Source organism: Oncorhynchus masou, chromosome 5, assembly GCF_036934945.1.
Source record: "Oncorhynchus masou masou isolate Uvic2021 chromosome 5, UVic_Omas_1.1, whole genome shotgun sequence".
NCBI lineage: Eukaryota > Metazoa > Chordata > Actinopteri > Salmoniformes > Salmonidae > Oncorhynchus > Oncorhynchus masou.
The window spans coordinates 30,106,643-30,132,711 of NC_088216.1; the positions used below are offsets into that span (position 1 = coordinate 30,106,643).

The 26,069-nt window shown below is 44.5% G+C and overlaps 2 protein-coding genes across 3 annotated transcripts in view; one reads left to right on the forward strand and one right to left on the reverse strand.

Moving 5' to 3' along the window:
- Positions 1–695: 695 nt before the first annotated feature.
- LOC135539381 (aftiphilin-like) lies at positions 696–16,637 on the forward strand. 2 transcript variants are annotated; one of them, XM_064965230.1, is made up of 10 exons: positions 696–857; positions 2,911–4,777; positions 5,515–5,678; positions 6,159–6,288; positions 6,602–6,658; positions 6,936–7,067; positions 8,239–8,299; positions 9,110–9,193; positions 9,938–10,061; positions 14,925–16,637. In XM_064965230.1, the coding sequence occupies exons 2-10, from the start codon at positions 2,948–2,950 to the stop codon at positions 15,076–15,078; spliced, it is 2,736 nt and encodes a 911-aa protein (XP_064821302.1). In that variant the 5' UTR covers positions 696–857; positions 2,911–2,947; the 3' UTR covers positions 15,079–16,637. The 2 variants fall into 2 exon arrangements, with proteins under 2 accessions (XP_064821302.1, XP_064821303.1); XM_064965231.1 differs by lacking the exon at positions 9,110–9,193.
- Positions 16,638–17,839: 1,202 nt separating this feature from the next.
- The window catches only part of LOC135539382 (SERTA domain-containing protein 2-like), an 8,855-nt gene continuing 625 nt past the window's right edge, over positions 17,840–26,069 (reverse strand). Inside the window, exon 2 of the mRNA XM_064965232.1 lies at positions 17,840–20,311. Within this exon, the coding sequence (XP_064821304.1) occupies positions 19,237–20,307 (1,071 nt within the window). The 5' untranslated portion in view covers positions 20,308–20,311 and the 3' untranslated portion in view covers positions 17,840–19,236. The remainder of the gene's footprint in view (positions 20,312–26,069) is intronic.

Here is a 26,069-nt window from a genome sequence, read left to right on the forward strand (position 1 = left end):
AACTACAATTTACTACATATTTCAGTATGATATAATATTTAAGTGTAATTGGAACTTAATAATTGAATGATTATGAAGTAATTAATAATTCTGTGGGGTATTATGCTTACACGTTGACCTTTCAGTTCTTCAATAATTAAATTACGTTTCTTTTGTATCATGGCATATTACAATAATTTCATGAACTATGCCAGTAGATTATATTGCAGGGGCACAGGTTATTATTAAAGAGTAGAATGGTGATTTTCTATTCCCTCGCCTTGATGCTTGACAATGTCTGTGTATGTTGAGAAGCTCTCTCAGTGGCCTATTCATTTTCAATTAAAATATTTGAATGTGTCATAAATTAATCTGTTAATTTTGGAAATGTGGATTGTGGATTGTTTCAAATTGAAATGACTGAGGACTATTATAGGCCTAAAGAAAGGAATGCAGTACAGTATCTTTTTGTTGCTCAGTTGACCAGATGCTTGAATGGGAGACCTAAAAGAAGCCCCCAATTTAGTTGAGTCATTTTCTATTAAGGTAACTTTACCTTAACTCAAGTGTGACAATTGGGTACTACTAAGTATTACTACTGCTAGTGCAGATGGATTTTGGATGCAGATTATTCTCCACTCGTCTATGCGCTCCAGTATGCTCTGCTTCCAAAGTAGAGGAAAAGCAAAAGGTCTTGTTGCATGCTGGGTAATATTCGGAGAGCGAAGGGGCCAAAGTAGGATCATCTTCATAACCAGCTGACTCAACCTTAGCTAGTAGTTGTCTCAGTCAGAACGAAACCACCTTGCTGTCTTGTTTTAAGTCTGAAAAGTGTCCACTTCATCTGAACCATGGGAATGAATGGTCAAGATATTAAGGTATGCCGAAACGTTTATTGGTACACTGCCAACCTACCCGGATACGATGAGACTAGCTTAGGCAAGCAAGCTAGCAAGAGATGGGAGAACAACTTGATAGCTAGCTAACAGTTAGCTACAAATGCCTGTGTATTAGCAAACTAGCTAGCGAACATCAAAACGACCGACCTACCTACTTTGTCACTTCTGCCCTCGATTTCGAATCAATGTAGAAAAATATTTTCATAATATTTTAGCCTACTGCTAATTTGCTATCCTATTCGCATAGACTGCCAAGTTGTTATTAGCTTGCTAGCTACGACATTTGTGCTGGCTAGTGGTAGCTAGCTACACTGGCTACGTATCTAGCCAGCTAGCTAGCTATCCCCCTTGCCTTCCCCATCTGATGGAGAGTAAGGTGTATGCCAGCCATGGCCTGTTTTCCATTCGAAGACTGGCTGGCACTTAACGTTATGGTAATTTAACTGTTAGTTAGCATAATCAAAGTGATTTATTCAGCTAACGTTAGTTAGTTAACTATCTGGTTAACGTTAGCTATTTGGCTAGCAACTAATTTGCTTCCAGTTGTCAGCTACTGTAGCTACCTAACCAATCTTTGCTCGGCTAAAATTGAGCTAAATAGCTAGGTTGTGGGTTAAGTATATAGTAGGAAACAAATTATCACAGGGAGGGTTGCGTGTTCTTTTTGTTTACCCGGAGGTTTCTAGGTAGTGGTCTGTCATCACCTGTCAGTTTTAGTCTTGTTGACAGACAGTCTAATTTGGTGAACGAATAGCTAACTAGCTGGACAAGACAGGGTGTTGGAGGACACCTGTTTCTGATGTTTTAATTAGTTAACAATGTTGTATTATAAACAGATTCATGTTGCATTATAATATGTTGTATTGTAATCATTCATGACGCATACCATATCATGCAATCATAGTGTCCATAATAAAACAATAGGCAGTGCTATTTGTTGTGAATAGCAATACAATAGCTATCATCAGATTATTTGTCTTTAATGCCATCTTGCTTTCTTACACAGTATCAGAAGCCACTTCAAGTAGCCTAGAGTTTTAACAATGTTTTAAATGCTTTCCAAGGTTCCATGTCAAGGCTTACTAGGCCTAAGATATCTAGTCAAGGCTTCATGGGTATGAATTCTCTGTTCTAAAACATTTGTGTCCAGTTTTGACTCAGAACTGTACTTTCAGCGCTCTAGTCTGGATGCGAGTAAAGCACAATTTAGGCTTAAGAGTGCATTGTGCAAGTTTAGCCTTGAGCATCCAAAAGGAACATCAATAGTTATTCTTTTTCTGTGCCCTATGTCTGGTTTAGTGATGAATTCGAAATTGTCAAGGAAATGGATCACACCTGGACAAGGAAATGGATCACACCTGGAGGCACAAAACGCCTAGGCCTATGCTCTAAGTCTAATATTTAAAAAGGAAGCATTCTACATATCTTGACAGGCCTATGTCAATATACAAATACTACATGCACACAAGCCTTAGGTCAATGCAAACACAAATTGGGTACAAAGTCCATTGGTTGAAGTAATTAGGCCAGTAGGATAAACACACAAAATATTTGTACTGATAAAAGAAATTGTAGCTCATTTTCAGTTCTCATTTGCTACTATTTAGGTAGGTCCAGGTCGCAATTGTAAATGAGAACTTGTTCTCAACTTGCCTACCTGGTTAAATAAAATAAAGGTCACAAGAAATGAGCGCTCAACATTTCCTTTCGGGCCTTTTCTACATGACAACGCCACTTCGCTATTATCACTTAATTACTGTCAATTTGAAAACAATCTGTCCACTCTTAGCCTGGAGAGCTTTTGGTAATTTAATTTACGTTAAGGCTGAAGCAACACACCGTGCAAAGAAAACAGCCTAGATCCTAGACTCCATCAGCGACCACTTCTAGGTCTGTAGGCTAACACGTTGTCGTTTTGTATATTCAGACATTTTAACCTTCAAAAATCAGTTTTAAGAGAGAGAAATGAAATTGCTTGCATTTATGTGCACTTTATTGTTTCAGTCACAATGACTAGTGTCTTCCCCTCTAGGTGTAACCTCAAGGCGTAGTGTGACTGCTTTAGGACCATGGAGCCGGACGTGATCCGCATGTACTCCTCCTCCCCACCCCCAATGGAGGACGGAGCTGAGGAAGAGGACGACGAGTTTGGGGACTTTGGGGGCTTCTCTGGAGTTCCGACCAGCGCCAGCTTCACTGAGTTTGACACCCCAGCAACCTTCAACCAGACCGCAGCCTTGGCCGCCACCTCACCACCGGAACTCCTCAACAATGGAGGGGTGGTTGGGTTGTCAAAACTCAGCTCAGGTCCCGTGGGAAGGGGTCCTGTGGTCAAGCGCTCCAATTCCAAATCAAATGGTGTCATGCCGGGAGGCTGCCAGTACGACTGTCCTTCAGAGAGAACTGTGAATGTGGAGGAGTTAAAAAAGCTTGCCGACCACACTCGAGCCAATAATCATTCTACCTCCCTGGACATATCTGGGAGGAGTCAGACTGACAACATAGACAAGCCTGTCGATTGCAATGGTGGGGTCCCGGAAGTTCTGACCAACGGCTTTGCTACTTTTGAAATCGAGGGAAGCACATCTTTGCAGAATTCGATCCACTCTAAAAAGAAAGGAACCACCGCAGAGTGTGCAGACGACTGCCCTCCCAGGAGCCCCGAGGACGACTTTGCGGATTTCTCTGCCTTTTCAAACGCAGACGTTCAAGGACTCTCCAGCAAGGTGACAAACCGCACCAGCGAGAACTTGGACAATCGCAACAGGGACGAACGGCTGGCAGAGGACGCCTGCCAGCAACAGAGGCAGCAGGTGCACTCTAATGTAGAACAGGGAATCAGCTCAGGGGACATTGTCAGGGACACTCACATTATAACTGGATCCAACGACATCGCTGGCTCTGATTCTCTATCGCACCCTGCTGAGGCTCGAGACACTGGCGAAGGCTTGAGCAACGGGGACGGGGGCTTTCAAAGAGACACTGCTAACTCTGAACAAAGGAACGTAGAGCCGGACTTTGCACACAAGCACTCTGCTACTGAGGTGGTTATTAGTGAGGATTCTACCCAAGAGATGGTTTGTGGCGAGGACTCTGCCTCTAAGGCACTTTATGTTGACAAACTGGTCACCCAGAATGGTGTAGTTTTGGAGCAGTTGGAAGCGGAAGAAGAGAAGGCAGGTGTCAGTGAAAACCGGGTTTTCCCCAATATAGACGATGAAGATGGGAATGGCGAGCAAGCAGACGAGAAGCCGGGGTCCGGAAACGAAACAGAAACTGAAACGTCTTTCGGCCGACCTCTGTCCACGGATGCCCTTGAGGAGTACGGCGACATCAGCACGACGGGCTCGGTGCCCACGCCGCCGCTCCAAGAGGAGACGGCCAAGCCTGCTGACCACAGCCAGTTGCTGGAGGACGGCGACGGTGAAGACTTTGGTGACTTTGGAGACTTTGGGGACGTGGGCTCTTTTAGCGGACAGTGCTTTGCTGAATTTGACCAGCCAGAGTTGCAACTAGAGGAACAACCTGCACCTCTCACACAGGAACTAGTGGACAATGACAAAAACTTTGGTGATTTTGACGCCCCCAACAGCCACACTGGTGGTGGGAAGGCAATTGAGAACGAAGATGGGGGGAAGTTTGCAGATTTTCCCAGCAGCGACAGTTTTGCCGACTTTAGCTCGGCTCCTGTTGGTGCGGACCCTGATGCAGATGCTGGTTGGAATGCCTTTGATGAGCCTGAACAGGGTCAAGAGGAGGGCGATTCCTGGGCTGCATTTGGAGAGGAGCCGACCACCACTGCTCCTTTGGAAACGGGTGAAGACAAGTGGCAGGAGAGTGAGCCTGTAGCAGCCCGTCCATCCAGCAGCCATCAGATCAGTAGAAGAGACAGTCAATCTGTAAGTTTTTCTGTGCGAGTTTGGCCACTCAGGGTTTGAACTCTGTTCTCCCGCGCACCACAATAACATATTACGCCTCTGAGCTAAAGGCTCAGGGAGCCAATACAAGTTGTCAAGTCTCAGGCAAGATAACTCTGAACCACCTCTGTAGCATTCAGAAATGTAGCATACTTGACAGGAAGGTAGTGGTGTTTAAAAACCCATCTTACTGTAATCGAAGGCGCCCTATTGAATGTTGTTGTATTGCACTATCCAGGAAAAGTATGCTCAGTGACACTCTTAGGGGAATTCTGAAGCTCTTGTGACGTTTATCACTAGAGTGGTAGAGAGCCGTACACGTGTCCTCCCTTAGGAATGTGACCAGACAGGGAGTTCCACCTTTTCAAGTACATACCATTTAACAATGCCCCTCCTTGTCCTTGCTAGTGGAGTCAAGCACGACAACTTATTCAAGATTTGAAATGTGTTGATTGAATCACGTCAGTGTTAGTCATTGTTGAACATAATAGAATGCAGCTTTATTGTCCATCGAAGCTCAAATATGAATTTATGTTGTCTGTCTATTGTATTGTGCATCTCCTGTACAGCAATGAGGCTAGCTGCCAAACGTGGTAACAGAAGACTTATTCAACCCGTATCTTATTCAGCAACATTGACTGTTATAACGTGTTTGTTATGTCACTGAGCCAGTCTCTTATTCAACAACGTTGGTTGTTATCATGTGTTTGTTATATCAGGCGGCGCTTTGCAGTCGGCTTGAGAAGCTTTTTCAGGAAATGTTCCCCGACGCACCTGCCCCGCAGGTGGGGGTGAAGGTGGTCCCTCTCAAAACCCTGCTGGAGCCTCCTGCGAGGTTACAGCAGGAAGAGCATGAAATGAAGAGCGGTGTGCCAGACAATGGGTGAGAGAAATACCCCCCTTTTTAATGAGGGCTGGGACGGTACCAGTATTGCAGTATTTTTTTCCATGGCAAAAATTAAAACACGAAGCAGGCCAAACCTGCTGTATGTAAAATATTGTGCGCTATAACTTTGAAAATAAACAAATGTGACTCTGGATGACAACGTAATTACGTTTGTTTTCAACATTAGGGCTGTTTTCCTAAAGAAATTAAACAGCTTCGTGTTTTGTTTCCTTGCCACGATACTAACGGGTATCAGGACACTAGTGTCGTCCCGACCCTAATATCCCATAACTACACACAATCTCATCAATACACAGAAAGACTCACCAGGTCTGTTCTAATTTTTTTATACAACACAAATATACTGTTATTGTGTCTGTATACTATGCGGTCAAGAATTTTTGCGTATTACCATGACGTATTTAAAATTAAAATAAAATTACATTCCTGCTTTGTCATCATCGTCTGTTGCTACAGGGCCGTGGGGGACGTGTTGTGGAGGCAACTGCTGGACATCCATGAGGCGTTTGGCCTGCGGCACCAGTGGGGAGGCTCGCACAGCAACAAGACACTACTCTGCTCCCTGGGCATCGACATTAGGAACATTGTGAGTTCTGCCGCCAGTCAGCAGTCATCACATTGTCTGTATCTCAAATGGCACCTTCCTGCTGTAACTCATAGGGCTCTGGTCAAAAGTAGTGCACAATATAGGGAATAGGGTGCCATTTGGGACATGCCACTCTCCCCCTTTCTGTGACCTTTGCCCTTTTTTTATTAATGGCTCTGTGAAGAAAACACGAACCATGATTGTATTGCTAGAATGTTTTGACTTCTCTTGTCAAATGAAAAAGGCTGTTTGTAAGACTTTGTAGCAGAGAGCAGACGAATGATTGTGAAATGTGCTCTGTGTTTCCCCACAGCTGTTCACAGGTCAGAAGAAGCAGCCAGTAATAGTTCCCATGTATGCTGCCAGCCTGGTGAGTTAACTATGCGCTGCAAGGATGTATTCATCTCCCCCTTCAAACCACCTATTCGCTCCCTCAATTGTTTTTGCCCCTCTTGTAGAAACGGACCAAGAGACAAATTAACCCAAGGATTCTAAAATGTTTTTTCACTGGCATATCCTACAAATATATGGTTTCAACTTTCCGGGAACCTTCCCAAATTCCCAGGTTTTAAACAGAATATTTCAACCCAATACACATACCAGTATTTAGTACGTTTAGGATGTAACCCTGCCTCTCTGTTACCTAGGGCATGCTGGAACCCACCAAAGAGCCAGTAAAACCCATATCAGCGGCAGAGATGATCACGTCCATAGCACAACAAGCACCTCCAGTGGCCCTGGCAGAGATCATAAGCACTAGTCCACCAGACACAGCCCAGGTTGGACTCCTACATTGAATCAGTGTGGTCCTTTTGGGGTACAATGTTTGGAATTTTGATGTTTTGTGTTTTTTCAGGCCTTTATTTAGATGCATTTCTTCTCATCAGTAGTATATGAGTATATACCAGGGCTCTCCAACCCTGATCCTGGAGAGCTATCATCCTGTAGGCTTTCATTCCAACCCTATTATAGCACATCCGATTCTAATAATTAGCTGGTTGATCAGCAGAACCAGGTTCGTTACAAACTGGGGTTGGGGCGAAAACCTGTTGTGTTGAGTGTTGCTCTCCATCAACAGGGTTAGAGAACCCTGGTGGTATATACTGTATTGCAGAGGAGGCTGGTGGGGGGAGCTATAGGAGGACGGGCTCAATGTATTGACTGCAATGGCATAAATGGAACCGTGTCGAAACATATGGATCCACATGTTTGACTCTGTTCCCTTTATTCCATTCCAGCCTTTACAATGAGCCCGTCCTCCTATAGCTCCTCCCACCAGCCTCCACTGCTGTATTGGCTGTAAGGCCAATTGTCACAACTGTATACAATGAATAGAGAGTGTGTTTTATATATGTGTTCTACGGTAATTGGTCTAATGTAGAACCTGAGGTGCTTTTCAAGCAATTTATACAAAAGTTGAGTTCCTGCCCCACAACATGCGCAGGCATTGCATCCACCCATGGTAGCGTGCCACGTCATCGACTGTGCAGCTGGGCATCATATGGGTCGCGTTCCCCTGCTCAGACATTGCATGCATCATCCAATGGTTGGGTGCCACATCTTCGACTGTGTCATCGACTGACGGATTGCTATAACAATATAACGTTGTAAAATATGGCATCGGTCTGCAATTTAGTCTGGTAGGAACTCGACCTTAGACTGCTGAGTTGTTGTAAAGGTAGAAGCCAGGGGAGGACGGCTCATATTAATGACTTGTACGGAGTGAATGGAATGGCATCAAACCAAGTGTTTGATGTATTTGATTCCATTCCACTGATTCCGCGAGCCCGTCCTCCCCAATTAAGGTGCCACCAACCTCCTTTGGTAGAAGCAGTCCGTTAGCCGGCTTCCTGAAAATCTGCATAGGCGAATCACCTGTTGACAAATCTGTTCGCTTTTACTGAGTGTCTCCACCTTCTTCTGAGCTGGTTTGTTCCCTCTCCTCACCAGGAAGCGCTCCCGCCCGTCCAGTTTGACTGGAGCAGCAGTGGCCTTACTAACCCCCTGGACGGTAGGTCCCTCCCCCAAACCACCTGCTGAGTTATTGAACCATTGTCTCTTTCCAGAGCTAACCTATTCCTTTTTTCCACCACTCAAACTGTTTTGTCCAAACACACAAGCCGGCCTAGACCTGTTTTTGCCTGTTGTCTTCCGTTAACTTCCATGGAACAACATCGTCTGATGTTTACTTCATCAACCATTGGTCATGGTTGATGTTACAGTTTTACATGTTACAGAGTTACGTGGATTTTGCTGTGAGGACTATAGTATAAGATTACATTCTCTATGATTTTGTGTATTGGACCATTTCTGATTTCACTTGTCATATCCAGACTCATAACTTATTTATCTCATCAAATCTTCTCCTTATGCCTTTTGTTGTTAGCAACAAATCAAATTATTTTGAAATTTAGCTAAATGATCTGCACGGTTCATGCTACAAAGCCATGATGGCCGTTCATGCTTCAAAATGTCAACACAGATTTTTCATTAACCGGTAGATAGAATCTCACAATATTTTCTCATTAACACAGCTACGTCAGTTAGCTTGCCCTGGGTCATGTTCATTAGGCATCAAACGGAATAAAATGGAGGGAGTACCTGGATTTAAGAAATTCCTGGACTTAAGCATAATTTTCAGTTGCAAAATGTCTTCAAACATTTCTTTCCCACTGAACATGACTCGTGCTCTTTCTTTGTAACTAATAATAATGACCAGCTCAGCTGCATGTCTTCTAAGTGCGTCTCTTTCCTGACTACTTCTTCTGTGTTATAACCCACTGCTGCCTCGGTCTGCCTGTTTGCTATGTTGAATGTCAAGCGAGCGGAGGCTCGTCTCTGCTCAACCTCGATTTCTTTGGGCCCGTGGAGGACTCTGGCCCAAGCAGCTCCACCTCCATCCCAGGTCAGCACAGGAAACTCCAACCCCCTGACTGCCAGACTCTTTCATACATTTGTCTGAATCCCAAATTGACCGTACACCCTATTCAGAGACCAGAGAGGATTGGATCGGGGTAAACAATACAGTGATAATTCCAGCTATCTAATCATAAGGCAAGGTGGATCTACTATCATTATATGGCTTACACCCATTGAATCCTCTTAGGTCTTCACAGGTACACAAGGTGTAGAGGTCTAGGAGTCCATTTTGGATAAGTCCTTATTCTTTCCCCGATTCCTCGTGTCCTCTTACCTCTCTGTCAAAATGCACCAGGGGAGGTCAGAGAGGAGGAAGCTTGGATCTTCTCCAATGAGTTTTGGGAAAGAGGAGAGGACTGAGGGACGATGCGAGGAATCGAGGAAGGATGCTTGTGAAAGAGCCTCTGCCGTACTCACAGATTTCTCTTCTACTATTTTTTTTAGATTTATTTGCTTAGATACTGACCTCACTAAATCAAGCTCTTCTTTTTTCTATGTGTTAATATTACCAACTGAATCAAACACTGAATCAAAATATTTGGGAATTGGCTACACTGTTTAATAAAGTGCACCCCCCTCCCTTGTTTTGAGTGGAATATTAGACTGTGTATATGTCTCAACTAGCTCCCTATTCCGTATATAGTGCACTACTTTTGACCAAAGTAGTGCACTATATAGGGGATAGGCTGCCATTTGGGATGCAGCCATTATAGTGTGTTTGTGTGGTTAGGTGTGGACCCGGAGCTGTACGAGCTAACAACTGCTAAACTGGAACCCAGTGGCTCTGGGAGCCGTGTGGCTGACGCCTTCGCCCGCCTTATGTCTACTATGGAGAAGACCAGCACCTCTACCAGGTTGGTCTATTACTGCACCTCAGACCAGCACCTCTACCAGGTTAGTCTATTACTGCACCTTAGACCAGCACCTCTACCAGGTTGGTCTATTACTGCACGTCAGACCAGCACCTCTACCTACCAGGTTGGTCTATTACTGCACCTGAGACCAGCACCTCTACCTACCAGGTTGGTCTATTACTGCACCTCAGACCAGCACATCTACCAACCAGGTTGGTCTATTACTGCACCTCAGACCAGCACATCTACCAACCAGGTTGGTCTATTACTGCACCTCAGACCAGCACATCTACCAACCAGGTTGGTCTATTACTGGGTCCTGTGTGGCTCAGTCGGTAGAGCATGGCGCTTGCAACGCCAAGCGTCGTGGGTTCGATTCCCGCTGGGGCCACCCATATGTAAAAGTAGTGGCCCCAGCCGACTTGTAAGTCGCTTTGGACAAAAGCGTCTGCTAAATGGGATATATTTATTATATTATATATATATGGTCTATTACTGCACCTCAGACCAGCACATCTACCAACCAGGTTGGTCTATTACTGCACCTCAGACCAGCACATCTACCAACCAGGTTGGTCTATTACTGCACCTCAGACCAGCACATCTACCAACCAGGTTGGTCTATTACTGCACCTCAGACCAGCACATCTACCAACCAGGTTGGTCTATTACTGCACCTCAGACCAGCACATCTACCAACCAGGTTGGTCTATTACTGCACCTCAGACCAGCACATCTACCAACCAGGTTGGTCTATTACTGCACCTCAGACCAGCACATCTACCAACCAGGTTGGTCTATTACTGCACCTCAGACCAGCACCTCTACCTACCAGGTTGGTCTATTACTGCACCTCAGACCAGCACATCTACCAACCAGGTTGGTCTATTACTGCACCTCAGACCAGCACATCTACCAACCAGGTTGGTCTATTACTGCACCTCAGACCAGCACATCTACCAACCAGGTTGGTCTATTACTGCACCTCAGACCAGCACATCTACCAACCAGGTTGGTCTATTACTGCACCTCAGACCAGCACATCTACCAACCAGGTTGGTCTATTACTGCACCTCAGACCAGCACCTCTACCAGGTTGGTCTATTACTGCACCTTAGACCAGCACCTCTACCAGGTTGGTCTATTACTGCACCTCAGACCAGCACCTCTACCTACCAGGTTGGTCTATTACTGCACCTCAGACCAGCACCTCTACCTACCAGGTTGGTCTATTACTGCACCTCAGACCAGCACCTCTACCAACCAGGTTGGTCTATTACTGCACCTCAGACCAGCACCTCTACCAACCAGGTTGGTCTATTACTGCACCTCAGACCAGCACATCTACCAACCAGGTTGGTCTATTACTGCACCTCAGGCCAGCACACCTACCAACCAGGTTGGTCTATTACTGCACCTCAGACCAGCACCTCCAGGTTGGTCTATTACTGCACCTCAGACCAGCACCTCCAGGTTGGACTATTACTGCACCTCAGACCAGCACCTCTACCAACCAGGTTGGTCTATTGCTGCACCTCAGACTAGACTACCTCAAAAAGGTATGCATGCAGGGCCGTGCACAGACCTTTCAGGGGGAAGGTGCTCAAAATCCCCCCCCCCCCTTAAACAAAATAATCTACTTTCATAAGCTCTGGCAAAGGCCGTGAGGCCGATACATAAGCTTATTAAATATCGGTGATACTACCAAGAGCAGTGTGCGGTTTCCTTTTTCCTTAATATAATTCATATCTTGAAATTCACAACAGACTAACTGCCTCTAGCGCACTTTTGTAACATATTTTACCATATGCCTATTTATTTCTGCAACACGCTCACTCTTCACAAATTGTAAGCAAGCTACATCACAGTGCCTCCGAAAGACATGATTGACATCGGGAAAAGAGGGTGGGCTATCAGCTGATCGTTGATGATTGGTGTAAATCTGCTAGTTAGCTAGCTCGATTATTATTATTATTTTACACATTTTACTCAAGCGCACAAATTATTGAAGTGACAGGCTACTTTGACACTGAGCATCAGAGATCAATAAAAATGACCTTGTCATAAATCCATCAATAGCTTAGGCCTAGGTGTGTGGAGACACATATTGTACAATATGATGAGGAAATGATAGTCCTAAAACGGGGTGGCAAACTTGATGACGTCATGACGACCTGGAGCAGTGGGTTCAGAACAACAATGACAAAAACTATAAAAAAAATATAAGGGCACTTGGCGAGTGGGAGGGCAAAGGGGGGCAGGTGCTCAGGCACCGGTAGACCGCTATCTGCACATGCCTGTATGCTTTGGATCAAAACGTCTGCTAAATGGCATATATTACAAATGGCACCCTATTTCTTTTATAGTGCGCTACCTTTTACCAAAAGTTGTACACTATAAAGGGAATAAGGTGCCATTTGGGATGTGTCCAGAGTCTATTGCACACATTGGAGATGGAGAGTAGCAAAACAATACAAATCCAGAGTTCTAACTTAACCAACATCTCACTCCCAAACATGAAATCAAGTTTTATTTGTCACATGTACCGAATACAACTGGTGTAGACTCGACAGTGAAATGCTTGCTTACGACCCTTTCCCAGCAATGCAGAGTTTTAAAATATTAAATAGTTACACGAGGAATAAAATGCACAATAAAATACACCCGAATGGAGCTATATACAGAAAGCACCAGTACCAGATCAATGTGGATCTATATACAGGGAGTACCAGTACCAGATCAATGTGCAGTAATTGGTTAAGTAATGATGCTATAAAGAGGATAACTTCAATATATTTGCCATTAGTTAGAGCTATTACTTTTTAAGTCAAAAGTTACTTAGTTAAATGGCGAACAGACAAACAACACTGGTATTTATAGACATGCATGGCTGGAATGACTTGAACCACATTCTATTGGTGACCCTTTGAAACAGTTGGTCCACTAGATGGAGACAGATTTTCTAAGGCCTCTGTCGGAGCCCCTTACATCAGCGTGCAGACAGGATGTAGACTCAGCAAAAAAAATAAACATCCTCTCACTGTCAATTGCGTTCATTTTCAGCAAACTTAACATGTGTAAATATTTGTATGAACATAAGATTCAACAAACTGACACACAAACTGAACAAGTTCCACAGACGTGTGAGTAACAGAAATTGAATAATGTGTCCCTGAACAAAGGAGGGGGGGTCAAAATCAAAAGTAACAGTCAGTATCTGGTGTGGCCACCAGCTGCATTAAGTACTGCAGTGCATCTCCTCCTCGTGGACTGCACCAGATTTGCCAGTTCTTGCTGTGAGATGTTACCCCACTTTTCCACCAAGGCACCTGCAAGTTCCTGGACATTTCTGGGGGGAATGGCCTAAGGCCTCACCCTCCGATCCAACAGGTCCAAGGCGTGGTCAATGGGATTGAGATCCGGGCTCTTCGCTGGCCATGGCAGAACACTGACATTCCTGACTTGCAGGAAATCACACACAGAACGAGCAGTATGGCTGGTGACATTGTCATGCTGGAGGGTCATGTCAGTATGAGGGAGAAGGATGTCTTCCCTGTAACACACAGTGTTGAGATTGCTTGCAGTGACAACAAGCTCAGTCCGATGATGCTGTGACACACCACCCCAGACCATGATGGACCCTCCACCTTCAAATTGATCCCGACCCAGAGTACAGGCCTCAGTGTAACGCTCATTCCTTCGACGATAAACGCGAATCTGACCTTCGCCCCTGGTGAGACAAAACCGTGACTCGTCAGTGAAGAGCACTTTTTGCCAGTCTTGTCTGGTCCAGCGACGGTGGGTTTGTGCCCATAAGCGACGTTGTTGCCGGTAATGTCTGGTGAGGACCTACCTTACAACAGGCCTACAAGCCCTCAGTTCAGCCTATTGCGGACAGTCTGAGCACTGATGGAGGGATTGTGTGTTCCTGGTGTAACTCGGGCAGTTGTTGCCATCCTATAACTGTCCTGCAGGTGTGATGTTTGGATGTACCGATCCTGTGTAGGTGTTGTTACACATGGTCTGCCACTGTGAGGACGATCAGCTGTCTGTCCCGTCTCCCTGTAGCGCTGTCTTAGGTGTCTCACAGTACGGACATTGCAATTTATTACCCTGGCCACATCTACAGTCCTCATGCCTCCAATGAAGCATGCCTAAGGCATGTTTATGCAGATGAGCAGGGACCCTGGGCATCTTTCTTTTGGTGTTTTTCAGAGTCAGTAGATAGGCCTCTTTAGTGTCCTAAGTTTTCATAACTGTGACCTTAAATTGCTTACCGTCTGTAAGCTGTTAGTGTCTTAACGATCGTTCCACAGGTGCATGTTCATTAATTGTTTATGCTTCATTGAACAAGCATGGGAAACAGTGTTTAAACCTTTTACAATGAAGATCTGTGAAGTTACTTGGATTTTTAAAAATTATCTTTGAAAGACAGGGTCCTGAAAAAGGGACGTTTCTTTTTTTGGTGAGTTTATATGGGAGCGAGACAGACACATCTGTAGTAGCAACCAGAGAGAGCTTGCTACATCTTGGCTCTTTCTCAATTGACTCCTTCCTTGACTTCTCGTGTCCCTTTTTCTCCCCTCCGACCTTCTCCAGTGCGTGTTGAGAAGGATGTGAGGAAAGGGGGCACAACGAATCGAGGAAAGAGATTTAAGAGGGGAAGTCCCATTAGAATCTGACTGTGGCACATTCATTTAGTGAAGAGGGAATGTATGTGTCCCAAATGGCACCCTATTCCCTATGCCCCTCGGTCAAAAATAGCACACCCCAAAGGGAATATGGTGCTATTTTAGGATGCATCCTATGTCTGTGTGTTTTCCAATAAAAATGGTGTCCCTCTCCTTCTCTCGGATTCTGCAGAAAGCCCCGGAAAGAAGAGAACCTAAGTGAGGAGGCATTGAAGGTGATTGCAGGGTTACCAGACCTGTCCTTCATGCAGGCCAAGGTGCTGATGTTCCCCACCACGTTGACTCCCCTGGGCTGCTCCTCTGACCCTGACCACACACCTGACTGATCCCCCCCTTCTCTTCTCCTTATCACTGTCTGTCATTCTATCGCTATATCATGAAGTTATCATTGTTGCTTCCATGCCTTCATTGTTTTGTCATTTTCTCCCTTTTATTTGTTATTTTCAGTTTTAATCAAGTGAAGCATTTACCGATTGTCCTTGTGAATGGAGAATGGTTAGTCAGACCTGGACTAGGCTAAGCCTGAAAAGCGAAGCTTCGTCAATAGCAGAACAAGAGAACATATTAAAACAGTTTAACTTCTAGATCAAGGTCCTAGAGAGAGGTTGTTTGTTAATAATAGGAGAATGAATGTGTACATAATCAGGGACAAATTGGGTTGTTTTTTCAAAGGTGGCTTTTACGTGTGTCAATGTTCATCTTTGAATGGAAATGAAACACTGGTTGAACCTCTTCAAAGGGAGGCGGGATATACACAGAGTGTACAAACCATTAGGAACACCTTCCTAATATTGAGTTGCACTTCCTTTTGCCCTCAGAACAGCCTCAATTCGTTGGGGCATGAACTCTACAAGGTGTCAAGCGTTCCACAGGGATGCTGGCCCATGTTGACTCCAATGCATCCCACAGTTGTCAAGTTGGCTGGCACACACACACAATCCATGTCTCAATTGTCTCCAGGCTTAAAAATCCTTCTTTAACATGTCTCCTCTTCTTCATCAACACTGATTTGAAGTGGATTTAACAAGTGACATCAATAAGGGATCATAGACCGACCAGGTGAAAGCTGTCATGGAAAGAACAGGTAGTCCTGTTTTTGTTCACTCAGTGTATGACTATACAAATATATATGACTTGAAACCACACTGCCTGCAAAATCCAGCTGAATGTTTTTTTCCCCTGTTGTGTTAATGGCCTTAGTTTTATTTTATTGTCAATTTACATAGGGCCTAGACTTCTTAACCCATGGCTAAAAATGTGCCGTTAATGTATGCTCATTCTTTAAGTCCGCGATTTAACCGTAGCCTGTTTTTTTTTCTTATGCCTCCCATTGGTGCAGTCCATGAAAATGGCAGTATGTCACAGACAACTGTTTTGTGTTCATTTCTTTTAACTTTTTTCCCTGATTTGGGGACGGGTGGTAAAAAGGGGGAGATCATGTTTTATTGGTTTAAGCCACTGACAGATTGAAATGACTATCAGTATCATAGCTGGTCTGAGTGAAGGTCGGCCTACATTACAAGGGAATAAGGGACCAATTTCTGCTTCCACGTGTCTGGTTTTACACTTTTATGAAGTGCTTTTTAAAATTTTGTTGTCATTCTCTACCATTTAGTTTTGTTGCGATTTGTTTTACCACTGTCAACCTGTTCCCAGGAGGATTTTGCACATTGTAAAGATGAAATGGATGTAATCATAGTTCACTGTGGCTTTAGACTGTGTACTATGGACTGTAAAATGTATGGGGAAAATTCCTATGGAAAAAATGATTAACTTGAAGAGCCTGTAAAAAGGTTAACATGCATGCCCGGGTTCTTATCAAACTTAAGTGTGTAAATTTACTTTTAGTGTACACAAGAAATTAAAAATAATTTAAGAGAAAGTGCTCAATGGTCCTTCATGTTCCATTACTCCTCCCAACAGGGAATGAATGAACAATGAATTCATACAGGAGTCTCGTGCATTTTGTATTTATTAACTCTTGAGTGGGCCTCATTTAAAACCAGGCCTAGAGAAACTATGTTCATATACGGTTTTAATTCGTAGCCATTGGTCTTGGTCACCCGTGCTGAAAGGGAAAGTCTGGGTAACAGTGTGGTATTACAAAGAGGACACAACACACTGGACTTGGGGCCAGGACTCTAGCCAGCTTGACCAGCAAACAACCATCCAACTTGTGTGTCTAGGGGTCCAAGGACTGTCCATAACCTGTGTACAGAAGAGCAAGCATGAACAGGTATGATCCCAATCCGGTTTGATGTGCAGGAGCAGACCAACCGACCAGGTCTCACCTCTTCCAAAGGGCTTTGAAAAGAACAGGAGTCGTCAAGGGCCTTCTCAATTCCTGTGTTCTTTCTCGCCTCATTTTGAAAAAGGGTAAGAGGTGGGGAGAGGGAACATCGACGGAAATGCGCTTGTTTGAAATTAGATGGTCCTTCACTCGTCAGGCAAATTACATTTACAGGAGTGGATCACAAAATGTGTAAAGTGGAAGTTTTAATGCAATACATTTTATAGATAAAATAGAAAATCATGCACGTTTAACAACAATACAACAGCTGATCCAAAGGGGGTGTGGCAGATAACACTTCCATGGTGGGATACACTGGTGCTTTCTCGTCAAAAGGAGGCTATCGAGGTGAGGAATGTATTCCGTTTGCCTACTAACGAAATCACACTCGAACCACATTGGTTTTCAGGTCACGAAGGACAGACTTTTGCCCAAACGAGAAAACCCCAAGGAAATTCACCCGTGGCACCCGGAAGTCCTGAACCAAAGAGTGCAGACTAGCCCTGCCCTTTATCAACTCCAAACAGGAAATTACCTTTGATAGTATAACCTGACATTGGAGCGCAACCAGACCATGGCATACAGGCCACTAGTAATCATAAGCAATGTTATTCAACTCTTACTTTACGAGGTCTGGAGCCTGCTGGTTCTGTTCTACCCAAATTATTTGCACACACCTGGTGTCCCAGATCTAAGTCTGTCCCTAATTAGCAGTGGAACTGGATATGAGGTCCAGAGTTGAGTTTGAGGGTTATAGAGTGAGTATTAGTTCAAATGGGACACGTGCACGTGCTGAGAACTGTTGACATTTCATTTCAATTTATTGTATAAAATTAATCTACAAAAGTAAAACTGCATTAAAGTCATATGCACATTCATACATAAAAAGTCAGATATTTCCAACCAATTAATACATATTGCATAGAACAAGGCACAGATTCAAGGTCATAAAATACAGCCGTTCTTGAAAACAGGTCAACTTTAAAAAATTTAAAAATTGGCGAGATGACTGGAAATTTGCTGACCACATTTGCTTCAATTTTTTTAAAATAATAATAATGCAAAGAATAGAAGAGGTAAGCAGCAGAAATGGATTTGCCACTGACTGACAAGAGAAATGCTTTGTTTTAAAAGGCTTTGGATTACTAGTCACCACTGACAAAGTAGTTGACTGTTTCCCGACTGATCGATTGCCACAAATACCGGAGACATAGCCCAACACACACACAGACTTACAGCATTCACTTCCCTGAAAAACAAAAGGGTAAAATATATTACACAGCATTTCTTCACACATTACTAGCAGAATTTCACTGCATGTTCTGTACAACCCAAATGTTAGTGTCATGTTTGAATAAATATCTGTACACCAGAAATTGATGATAATAAATAACTTCATAACCACTTAGTACAAATTATTTTGTCTGCAATTGTGTTTGAACTGTGAACTTAAAGACCATACAAGGTTAACCTTGTATTTCACTTGATATCCTTTTGAGTCAGATCAGTTGAGAGTAAATTCAAAACATGCCACACAGGAAAAGGAGACTTAGTCCATCTACAAATAGAGAGTTGAAAGCTCACAGATGATAAATTCAACCAACAAATTATGAATAATACATTAAAATAGAGAGAGAAATAAACTTGAAGGAGGCCTATGAAAAATTCTATAACATTGATAAGCTGTCCATATACAAAATATTGTTAAAGTACCCTCAATTTGGACGCATCAGTGTATACCTATGGTGCTGTATGCAAAAGCTGTATATGAATTCCCTCTCTGCATTTGGAGAAGAGAGAAAATGTATGGCTGTGTTGATAAACAAAAAAGCTATATAAAATCAAGGAACAGAGTAGTACAGACAAAGGCACTCAAATAAATGCATTCCATACAGTATATTCAACATTGTTTCCATTTTGGAAAGGCGAGCACAACGCATGCACAGTGTAGTTAAAACGTCTCTGGTGAAGTCTGTTACATTTCTTACAATTTCCGGACAACAAAAAAATTAAAAAGGTTTAACATTTCGCCGCCTACGGCACTTTTTATCCGGTTTGTCGTGTTCATTAGGGCATACTGTAGCAAAACGCTTCAAAAGAAAATGTAAATGAGCATTACTTATTGGACAAGCAACTTGCTGTTTCACTCAGTTTTCCTCCGCTTTGTGCCTATTGAACACGACCCCGATGTCAGTCAAGACCCCACCAGGACTTCCATAATGTGGTCGAGCTCAGCCAAGTCCATTTTGAAGGGCTGGTTTTGAGCCAGAGGGGGAGAGCCCACCCCTCCCCCGCTGTAACTGGACAGAGTCTTGACCAGGTCGTCTGCAGTGACCATGGGGGTCGTTTTGGACACCCCCAAGTTCGGCGGTATTGAAGAGGCGCCGCAGGGGGGGTTAAAGTCATACATGGAGGTGTCGATGTCTGTGAATAGAATGTCATCCAGGGCAAAGTCAGTGAGGAAGCCACCGGAGGAGGGCGACAAGTCTGCTGGGGCGCTGGGTGGGTCTGCCAACATGGTTTTTGCAGCCTGACCATCGTCCAGCAAGAGCGACTCCTTGTCCTTTGGGCTGTATTTCCTCCCTTCCTCTTTCATGTCCATCCCTGGTGGTAGAGACGGTGGGGGCTGGGGTGAAGGTGGAGGAGACAAAGGTAAGGAGGAGGTAGTAGAGGTTGTCACTGCGATGGGGCACAGCTCCTCGATCTCCTCCAAAGCTGAGGAGAAGCTGTCCTTGGCGGGTGGAGGGGGAGGCGCTGACGGTCTCGGCGAGAGAGGGTGGTGACCCAGGGGGTGGGGTGAGGACGGCGGCAAGGCGAAGAACAGTGGCGGGTCGTCCTCCAGGAGCGAGGCCGGGGTCAAACCAGAATCCAGCGACGACAGCGGCGAGAGGGGCGGGGAGAGGACGCCGCTGAACGTGGATGACGGAGCTTCGTGGTAGCCCTCATCCTCGGTGATGTTCGGCGCCGGCGGCGGGACGGTGAAGAAGAGTGCGCGCAGCCCCGCGCCGCCTTCCTCTTTGAACTCGTGGTGGATGCGGCGGATGACGTTGTTGATGAGCACGCGGCGCTGCAGGGCTGGCTCGGTGGCGGGCGTCCGCGCCGGCCCATATAGCTTCATCAGGGAGATGTTTAGCACCGTCTGGCGCTGCAGTGTGTAGTTAATCCTGGAGTGGCTGCCCGCGGCCCCGGCCGCTGACGTGAGGAGCGCCTTGCCCTCCTCCAGGCCGTCCTCATCCAGTTTGCGCTTCACACCGTTACCCAACATGTATCTGTGGGAGAGACCAGAAACAAGGTGTCAGGAGCAAAACATTGCATATGGTTCCTTTTTCTTCACGTGTGAACGAGTGAGTAGTAGTCAGTGAGGCACAGCTATGTGAAAGAATGACTGCTAGAGACTTAACAAAACAAAGTGAGAGATGTTGGTTAATTTTAAACACTTATGGCACGTACAAGTGTAACTGACATCTGTGAGAGGAAAAACCCCCAGTTCATAGTTTCATCAGCAACACAACAAGCGGAAAACATCCACCTCTCACTCAAACAAGACGGGTTTCCTGGAAGCAGAGGAGCTTCCTCACAAACAGTGACAAGAAATGAGACGAGCAAGCAATGAACACAACACACACACTCAGCGTCAGTGTATGGGGGGGTGTTTTGGTGTCAGCTGACCAGTTCGCATGTGAAACGGCATCAGCTGACGAGGCGGGTGGCAGCAAGTTCTGACAAAAGTGCCTGCGTCCCAAATGGTACCTCGTTCCCTACATAGAACTCTGGTCAAAAGTAGTGCACTATGGGCCCGTGTCAATAGTACTACACTAAATAGGGAATAAGGTGCCATTTGGGACGCAGGCAAGCTCCCAACTGAACCACCTGACTCCATCAGAACACGGCGCTAACAGACGTGCCAGCACAGGAAACTACCGACTTCCTGCCCGGACATAGCACAGAAAACAAGCAGAAATGGACCTGCTGTTTTATCGATTTACACTCAAAAATGGTCACATTGGGCTTGCTTATATATATATATATATATAAAAATAATACACACACACAGAACTAAAATATAAATGCAACATGTAAAGTCTTGGTCCCATGTTCCATGAGCTGAAATAAAAAGCAGTTAGATTTGGGTATGTCATTTTAGGTGAAAATTGGGGGAAAAGGGTTTCGATCCTTGTCAATGTTTTTTGGGGGGGGCTTTGGCAGTTAATTGAAAAACATTCTCACAGTATTTTTGATTGTCTTCTCAACTCACCATCACATACTTTTAATGTAGGACTATGACAGTTAATTGATCATTTGTCTGACACGATGAATCTTCTCACCACCACTAACGAGATGGTTGTGCTTTAGGCATGTCGCGTAGGAGCTTCTCAAAGTCAGGGGGCGTGGTCGCACCTCATCTCCGCTGTCACAGCCAACCTGGACCGACATTTGGTTTTAAAATGCAGACGAGAGCACTGATGGTGCTTTCAAGACAACTGGGAACTCTGAGAAATATGGAGGCAAAATCATGACGTCAGTGATATTCAGGTCAGACAGCCGGAGCTCTAGAAAGAAGCCCGGAGTTCCTGAGTTGGAATTCCGAGATGGATGACTGTTCAAATACACCCCCCCCCCCATTTTTTTTGTTTGTTCTCCCCCGTCCCACACTTTAAAGATTCGCTCTCTAATAATAATAGTTCTCTGAATCCACTGCTCACGTATCTGTAGAATGTTTTTGTATTTCCCCTGCATGCTTGCGTTCAGTTCCCAAATATGTCTGTTACATAGGCAAGGAGACACTATATTCATTACACAGAAAGTCAACCAAGTCGGTTTTCTTTTACATCCATTGTGAATGACGACAGTTCCGCTCTCAATGCAGAAAATCTTTCCAACTCTCCCCGCCAGAGGCCTGCCCGCCATAGATGGAAGCCCCATCTGTGCAAAAACCCACCATTCGATCCCATTGGACCTTTTTTTTTGTCAATATGGCCACGCAGCACACTGAACATCCCCTGTGACGTTTCATGCCCGGGAATCATGAGACACAACAATATGTCCTCGTGAAGAGCATCCCTCGACATGTATAGCGAACAAAAGTCAATGCATGGGCATCTCAGCCCTCACACTGTTTTCACCATATCAATTGCGCCTGGTAATATCAAAGTCTGCAGTAGTGTGTGGTTTCAGTGTAGCAGGCGGAGCCATTCATCGTGGAAATGATTCAAATGCAATGGCTAAGCGCGCCACTCTCTGGTTGAATTTCATCTTTTAGATTTGAAATCATTTTAATTTAGATTTAAAGTAAACTACATTACAATGTTTGAGAAAGAAAATGTTATATTTTTTTAAATGTAATGATTTTTTTTTCAGGATTTGGGAAATTCTCCCATGGCCCGCTATCAGGGACCCCTAGCTTGGGAACCGCTGCACTAGAATGCTTCCCAAACTGTCACCTAAGATGGAGCACACCTCTCCTGCAGTGCATTGTCTCACTGGCACGTGTAACTCTACCCCGCTACATAAACTACTGCACACAGCCTGTGAGAGACTCGCCCCTTTCAGTCCGTTGTGTAACGTGTGCTACCATGATAAAAGCCAGAGGAAAAGAGATTCACTATCACATTTCCAAACCGTGTTCTTGTAGAGAACATTGCTGTGTGAGTGAGTGAGTTTGTGTGTGAGAAAGAGAGAGGGTGTGCGTGTCAGCTTTGCTTAGAGCCACACACATCATGCGCGTGGCTGGGGATAGCTCCACTCTCGCCTGTTACCATGACGAATACAGTCAGCTGGGAATCCAGAGGGGGGGGGGGGTTGGTGGGGAGACATAGGGAGGGACAAGCGGGGGAGGAAAGAAAGAACCAAAATGTTTTTCCACTCAGGCTGCCCATCACTATCACAGCTGATGATGCTGCTTGGATATGGAAGTGTGGGTGAGAGAGCAACTTGTGTGTGTGCAGTGCACATGGAGTGCACTACTCTGATGTAGATAGGCCACATTTTGTAGTAGTTCCCTTGGTGCAAATACTATGCCTCCACATACCTCCCCCACTCAGTGAAATTATTCATCAGACCCCTATTCCACCCCTGCTCTGTTCACTTATTCTTTTCACACGTGGGGCCCTTCGACGCTGCCATCTGCTGACACTGTCTGAAGACGGGTGAGAGAGAGAGACAGACAGAGAATAGAGAAGACTGACAGGGGATTTTGGCAGACGGGGGGAAAACAGGGTGACAAAGACGGAGAGGAGAGGAAGGTGAAAGGGAGAGTTGAAAGAAAAAAGAGCAGAAATATAGAAATAGGAACACACCTTCAGTTGACAAAAACAACTGAAAAGTGTCCAATTACAACAGCATTCCGGCCACACAGAATGCTTTCTTTCACTCCATACTCGCAGCAGGCTTACAGCGATGGCACTCAGATTACACTCAGATTGGTACAATGCAATGTCCACCCCTTGAACACATGACCACTTCAAAACTCACGTCCCGACATGAACTTCTTGGTTCTCCAAGAGCTTTGTGTTCCGATACACCAGGGTCCTATTCATTAGTGCACACTGTGTTTCAACTGAAAAGTTCAGGCAGTCCCTCACTGTTTGCTTCCTAGTGCATACAACCCAGAATCCCTCCACATGTTATTGATAATTATTCCGTAATGTTATTTCAGTGTGTACTTCCATGAAGTGCTAGGGATATGTAAGAGCCCTGTCTGGGACAAGGTCAAAATGTCATTGGATTGCTTTTTTTTTTTAAGGGTGGTAGCAGGCAGCTGCATGCCTCACATACTCAGCAGGCATCGTCATCCTGAGGAGGGTCTCGGTGATACACCGATTTCTAATACAAACTCTGCAGTGCACACTTAGGCTGGAAGAGCAAACCTTTCTCAATGGCACACAGTGCAGCCTGCACCTGAGATTTCAACCCTCATTCATCAACAAGCCTAATCATTCTATTTTCCACATTATTTCTCCCAAGTTCTGTCGGACTTCCAAGTCCTTCAAGATTGCAGTAAAAGTTAAACACATTCATATTCGGCATGCAAGCATTTTCGGCCTCAATGTTGCCCAAAAGGTTCTTGGAAAATAATAATTTTATGTTAGGTTGAAAGACAAGGTTCACTGTTGGGCTCTGGTCATGCGAGAAACCACACTCAGAAGCCGGGCTGGCCTGGCATTAGGGTTGTTTGCCCAGGTTTCTCCAGCAGGCAAGTGGATGCTTGTAGCACTGATTTACTGGGCTTGTTTGGAAGAGACTCCAACTGCGTCTGAAACGGCACCCTATTTAGTGCACTACTTTAGACTAGGGCCTTGGTCAAAATAAATCAGACTATATAGGGAATGGGGTGCCATTTTGGACGGAACTAGGCTTGTTTGGAAGAAACGCAGAGTTACAGAGAGTTATTTTGATTGATCACCAAGAGAGGGGGATTTGCCAAAATATTTAGGTGAACTTCAGCCCTCCTGCTCACATAGTAGAAGAAAAAGAGGAACAAATGGTGTTTACTGGAAACCAGAGCAGACAGAGTCAAGGAAGCAAAGGTGGACTTTAGTCACGGAGATGGAATGCTTCGAGTCTGGTACGAGTGTGGACTGTGTGCCTACTGCAAATCTGTGCAGATTCCTTGTGGTTGATCGTAGCATGTTGGAGGATTGTTGGAGCATTGGTGGATTTCTTACTATTCTTTTTCCTATTTTATTAATACCTCACCTCAATTCTTTGGTGTTTTGATGGGCAATTCATGAACATGTTTTTAAAATCTTTAACATCCTTATAAAAACAAATTAAGGAAATGTTGAACTGTGCCAATCATTTCCAATGCATGCAACGGAACGCTACACAAAAGGAGAAAACATCCATATTTCCCTGTGCAAATATGAATGTCACTCAGCCCTGCAGTTGAAATGCAAATAACACTTTGCACTGTTAGGTTCCTACAAGGCAGCGGTCAGAACTAGCTCTTTTTGCCACCCACATCCCTGAACCAGTATTAAACCTATTTGGAAATCTGAACAGCAATAGTTAAAAGCTTTACAAAACAGTAAAACAAAGCCATAGGGCTGTATCAGATTAATTCAGAGTCTCCGTTCTCCCAGTCAAGTCTATACAAGTATGGCATACTCATGAACTTTTAGCCTAAAAACAGTTTGAAAAGGCATGTAGGGCTTCTATTTTCTACACTACCAGTTTAGCTTCCAGGAACTATGGCTCATCATATTCCTGTAAAAGGTGACAATGAGTCACTCAAAAAACAATAGAATGTGATGACCAAGTCAATATCTGAACAGTTACAACAAAGCTAAGGGCAAATCTCAAATTTAAAAATATGCAACATTACATAATTATCATGTACTTACAAAGTAGCAATTGTACTGGGACCCACATGAACAGTAACGTTTTCAGTGAACAAAGTTATATTGGTGTCAAGTTCCTCCTCCCACTCCCTCAGCGTCCTACATGCCACCAAAAAGTTGTTTTGTAGCCAAGGCCCTATTATGATCACTGTTGGCATGACATGGCTCTAGTATTTGAAACGAAACTAAGTCACGCCTGGGTGTCACTTGCTTTTTCAAATGTCAGAAAAACATTATTCAATAGGCAGACTGTCTACAGCAAAAAAGAAGCAGACATTCCCACTACTGGGCATTAAGACAACGAAAAATTGTATGGATGCCTATAAACAACTATTTTACTTATTGATATATCTTATAAACTGAATGGTTTGGGTTTTCTGTAATGTCAAAACGCATGTTTGATCAATTGACGGTATGAACTGTCACTGACGTATCACTGTAGCTGTCACAACAGCTGCCCTTGACCTCCAAAGGCAAACGCCACAGACAGCCTATGGCTGTGATGGGGGCGCCATAGCCTTCTCACCGTCACCTGCCACATAGGACTCAGTCGGCTCTTCACTGAACTGGAGACTTAATAACAATATTACGTTTTCGTTTCGAACATTAGGGTCTCCTTCCACGTGCGACAATGTAACAGTTGCAACATAACAGGCAAGTAGCTAAATGTAACAAAACAACAAAAAGA

Bases quoted from the DNA above. Each gene is read 5' to 3' on its own strand.
- LOC135539381 (XM_064965230.1), top strand. From the start codon at position 2,948: ATGGAGCCGGACGTGATCCGCATGTACTCCTCCTCCCCACCCCCAATG. The intron at 6,289-6,601 runs GTGAGTTCTGCC...GTTTCCCCACAG, and splicing joins GCATCGACATTAGGAACATT to CTGTTCACAGGTCAGAAGAA. The intron at 6,659-6,935 runs GTGAGTTAACTA...TCTGTTACCTAG, and splicing joins CCATGTATGCTGCCAGCCTG to GGCATGCTGGAACCCACCAA.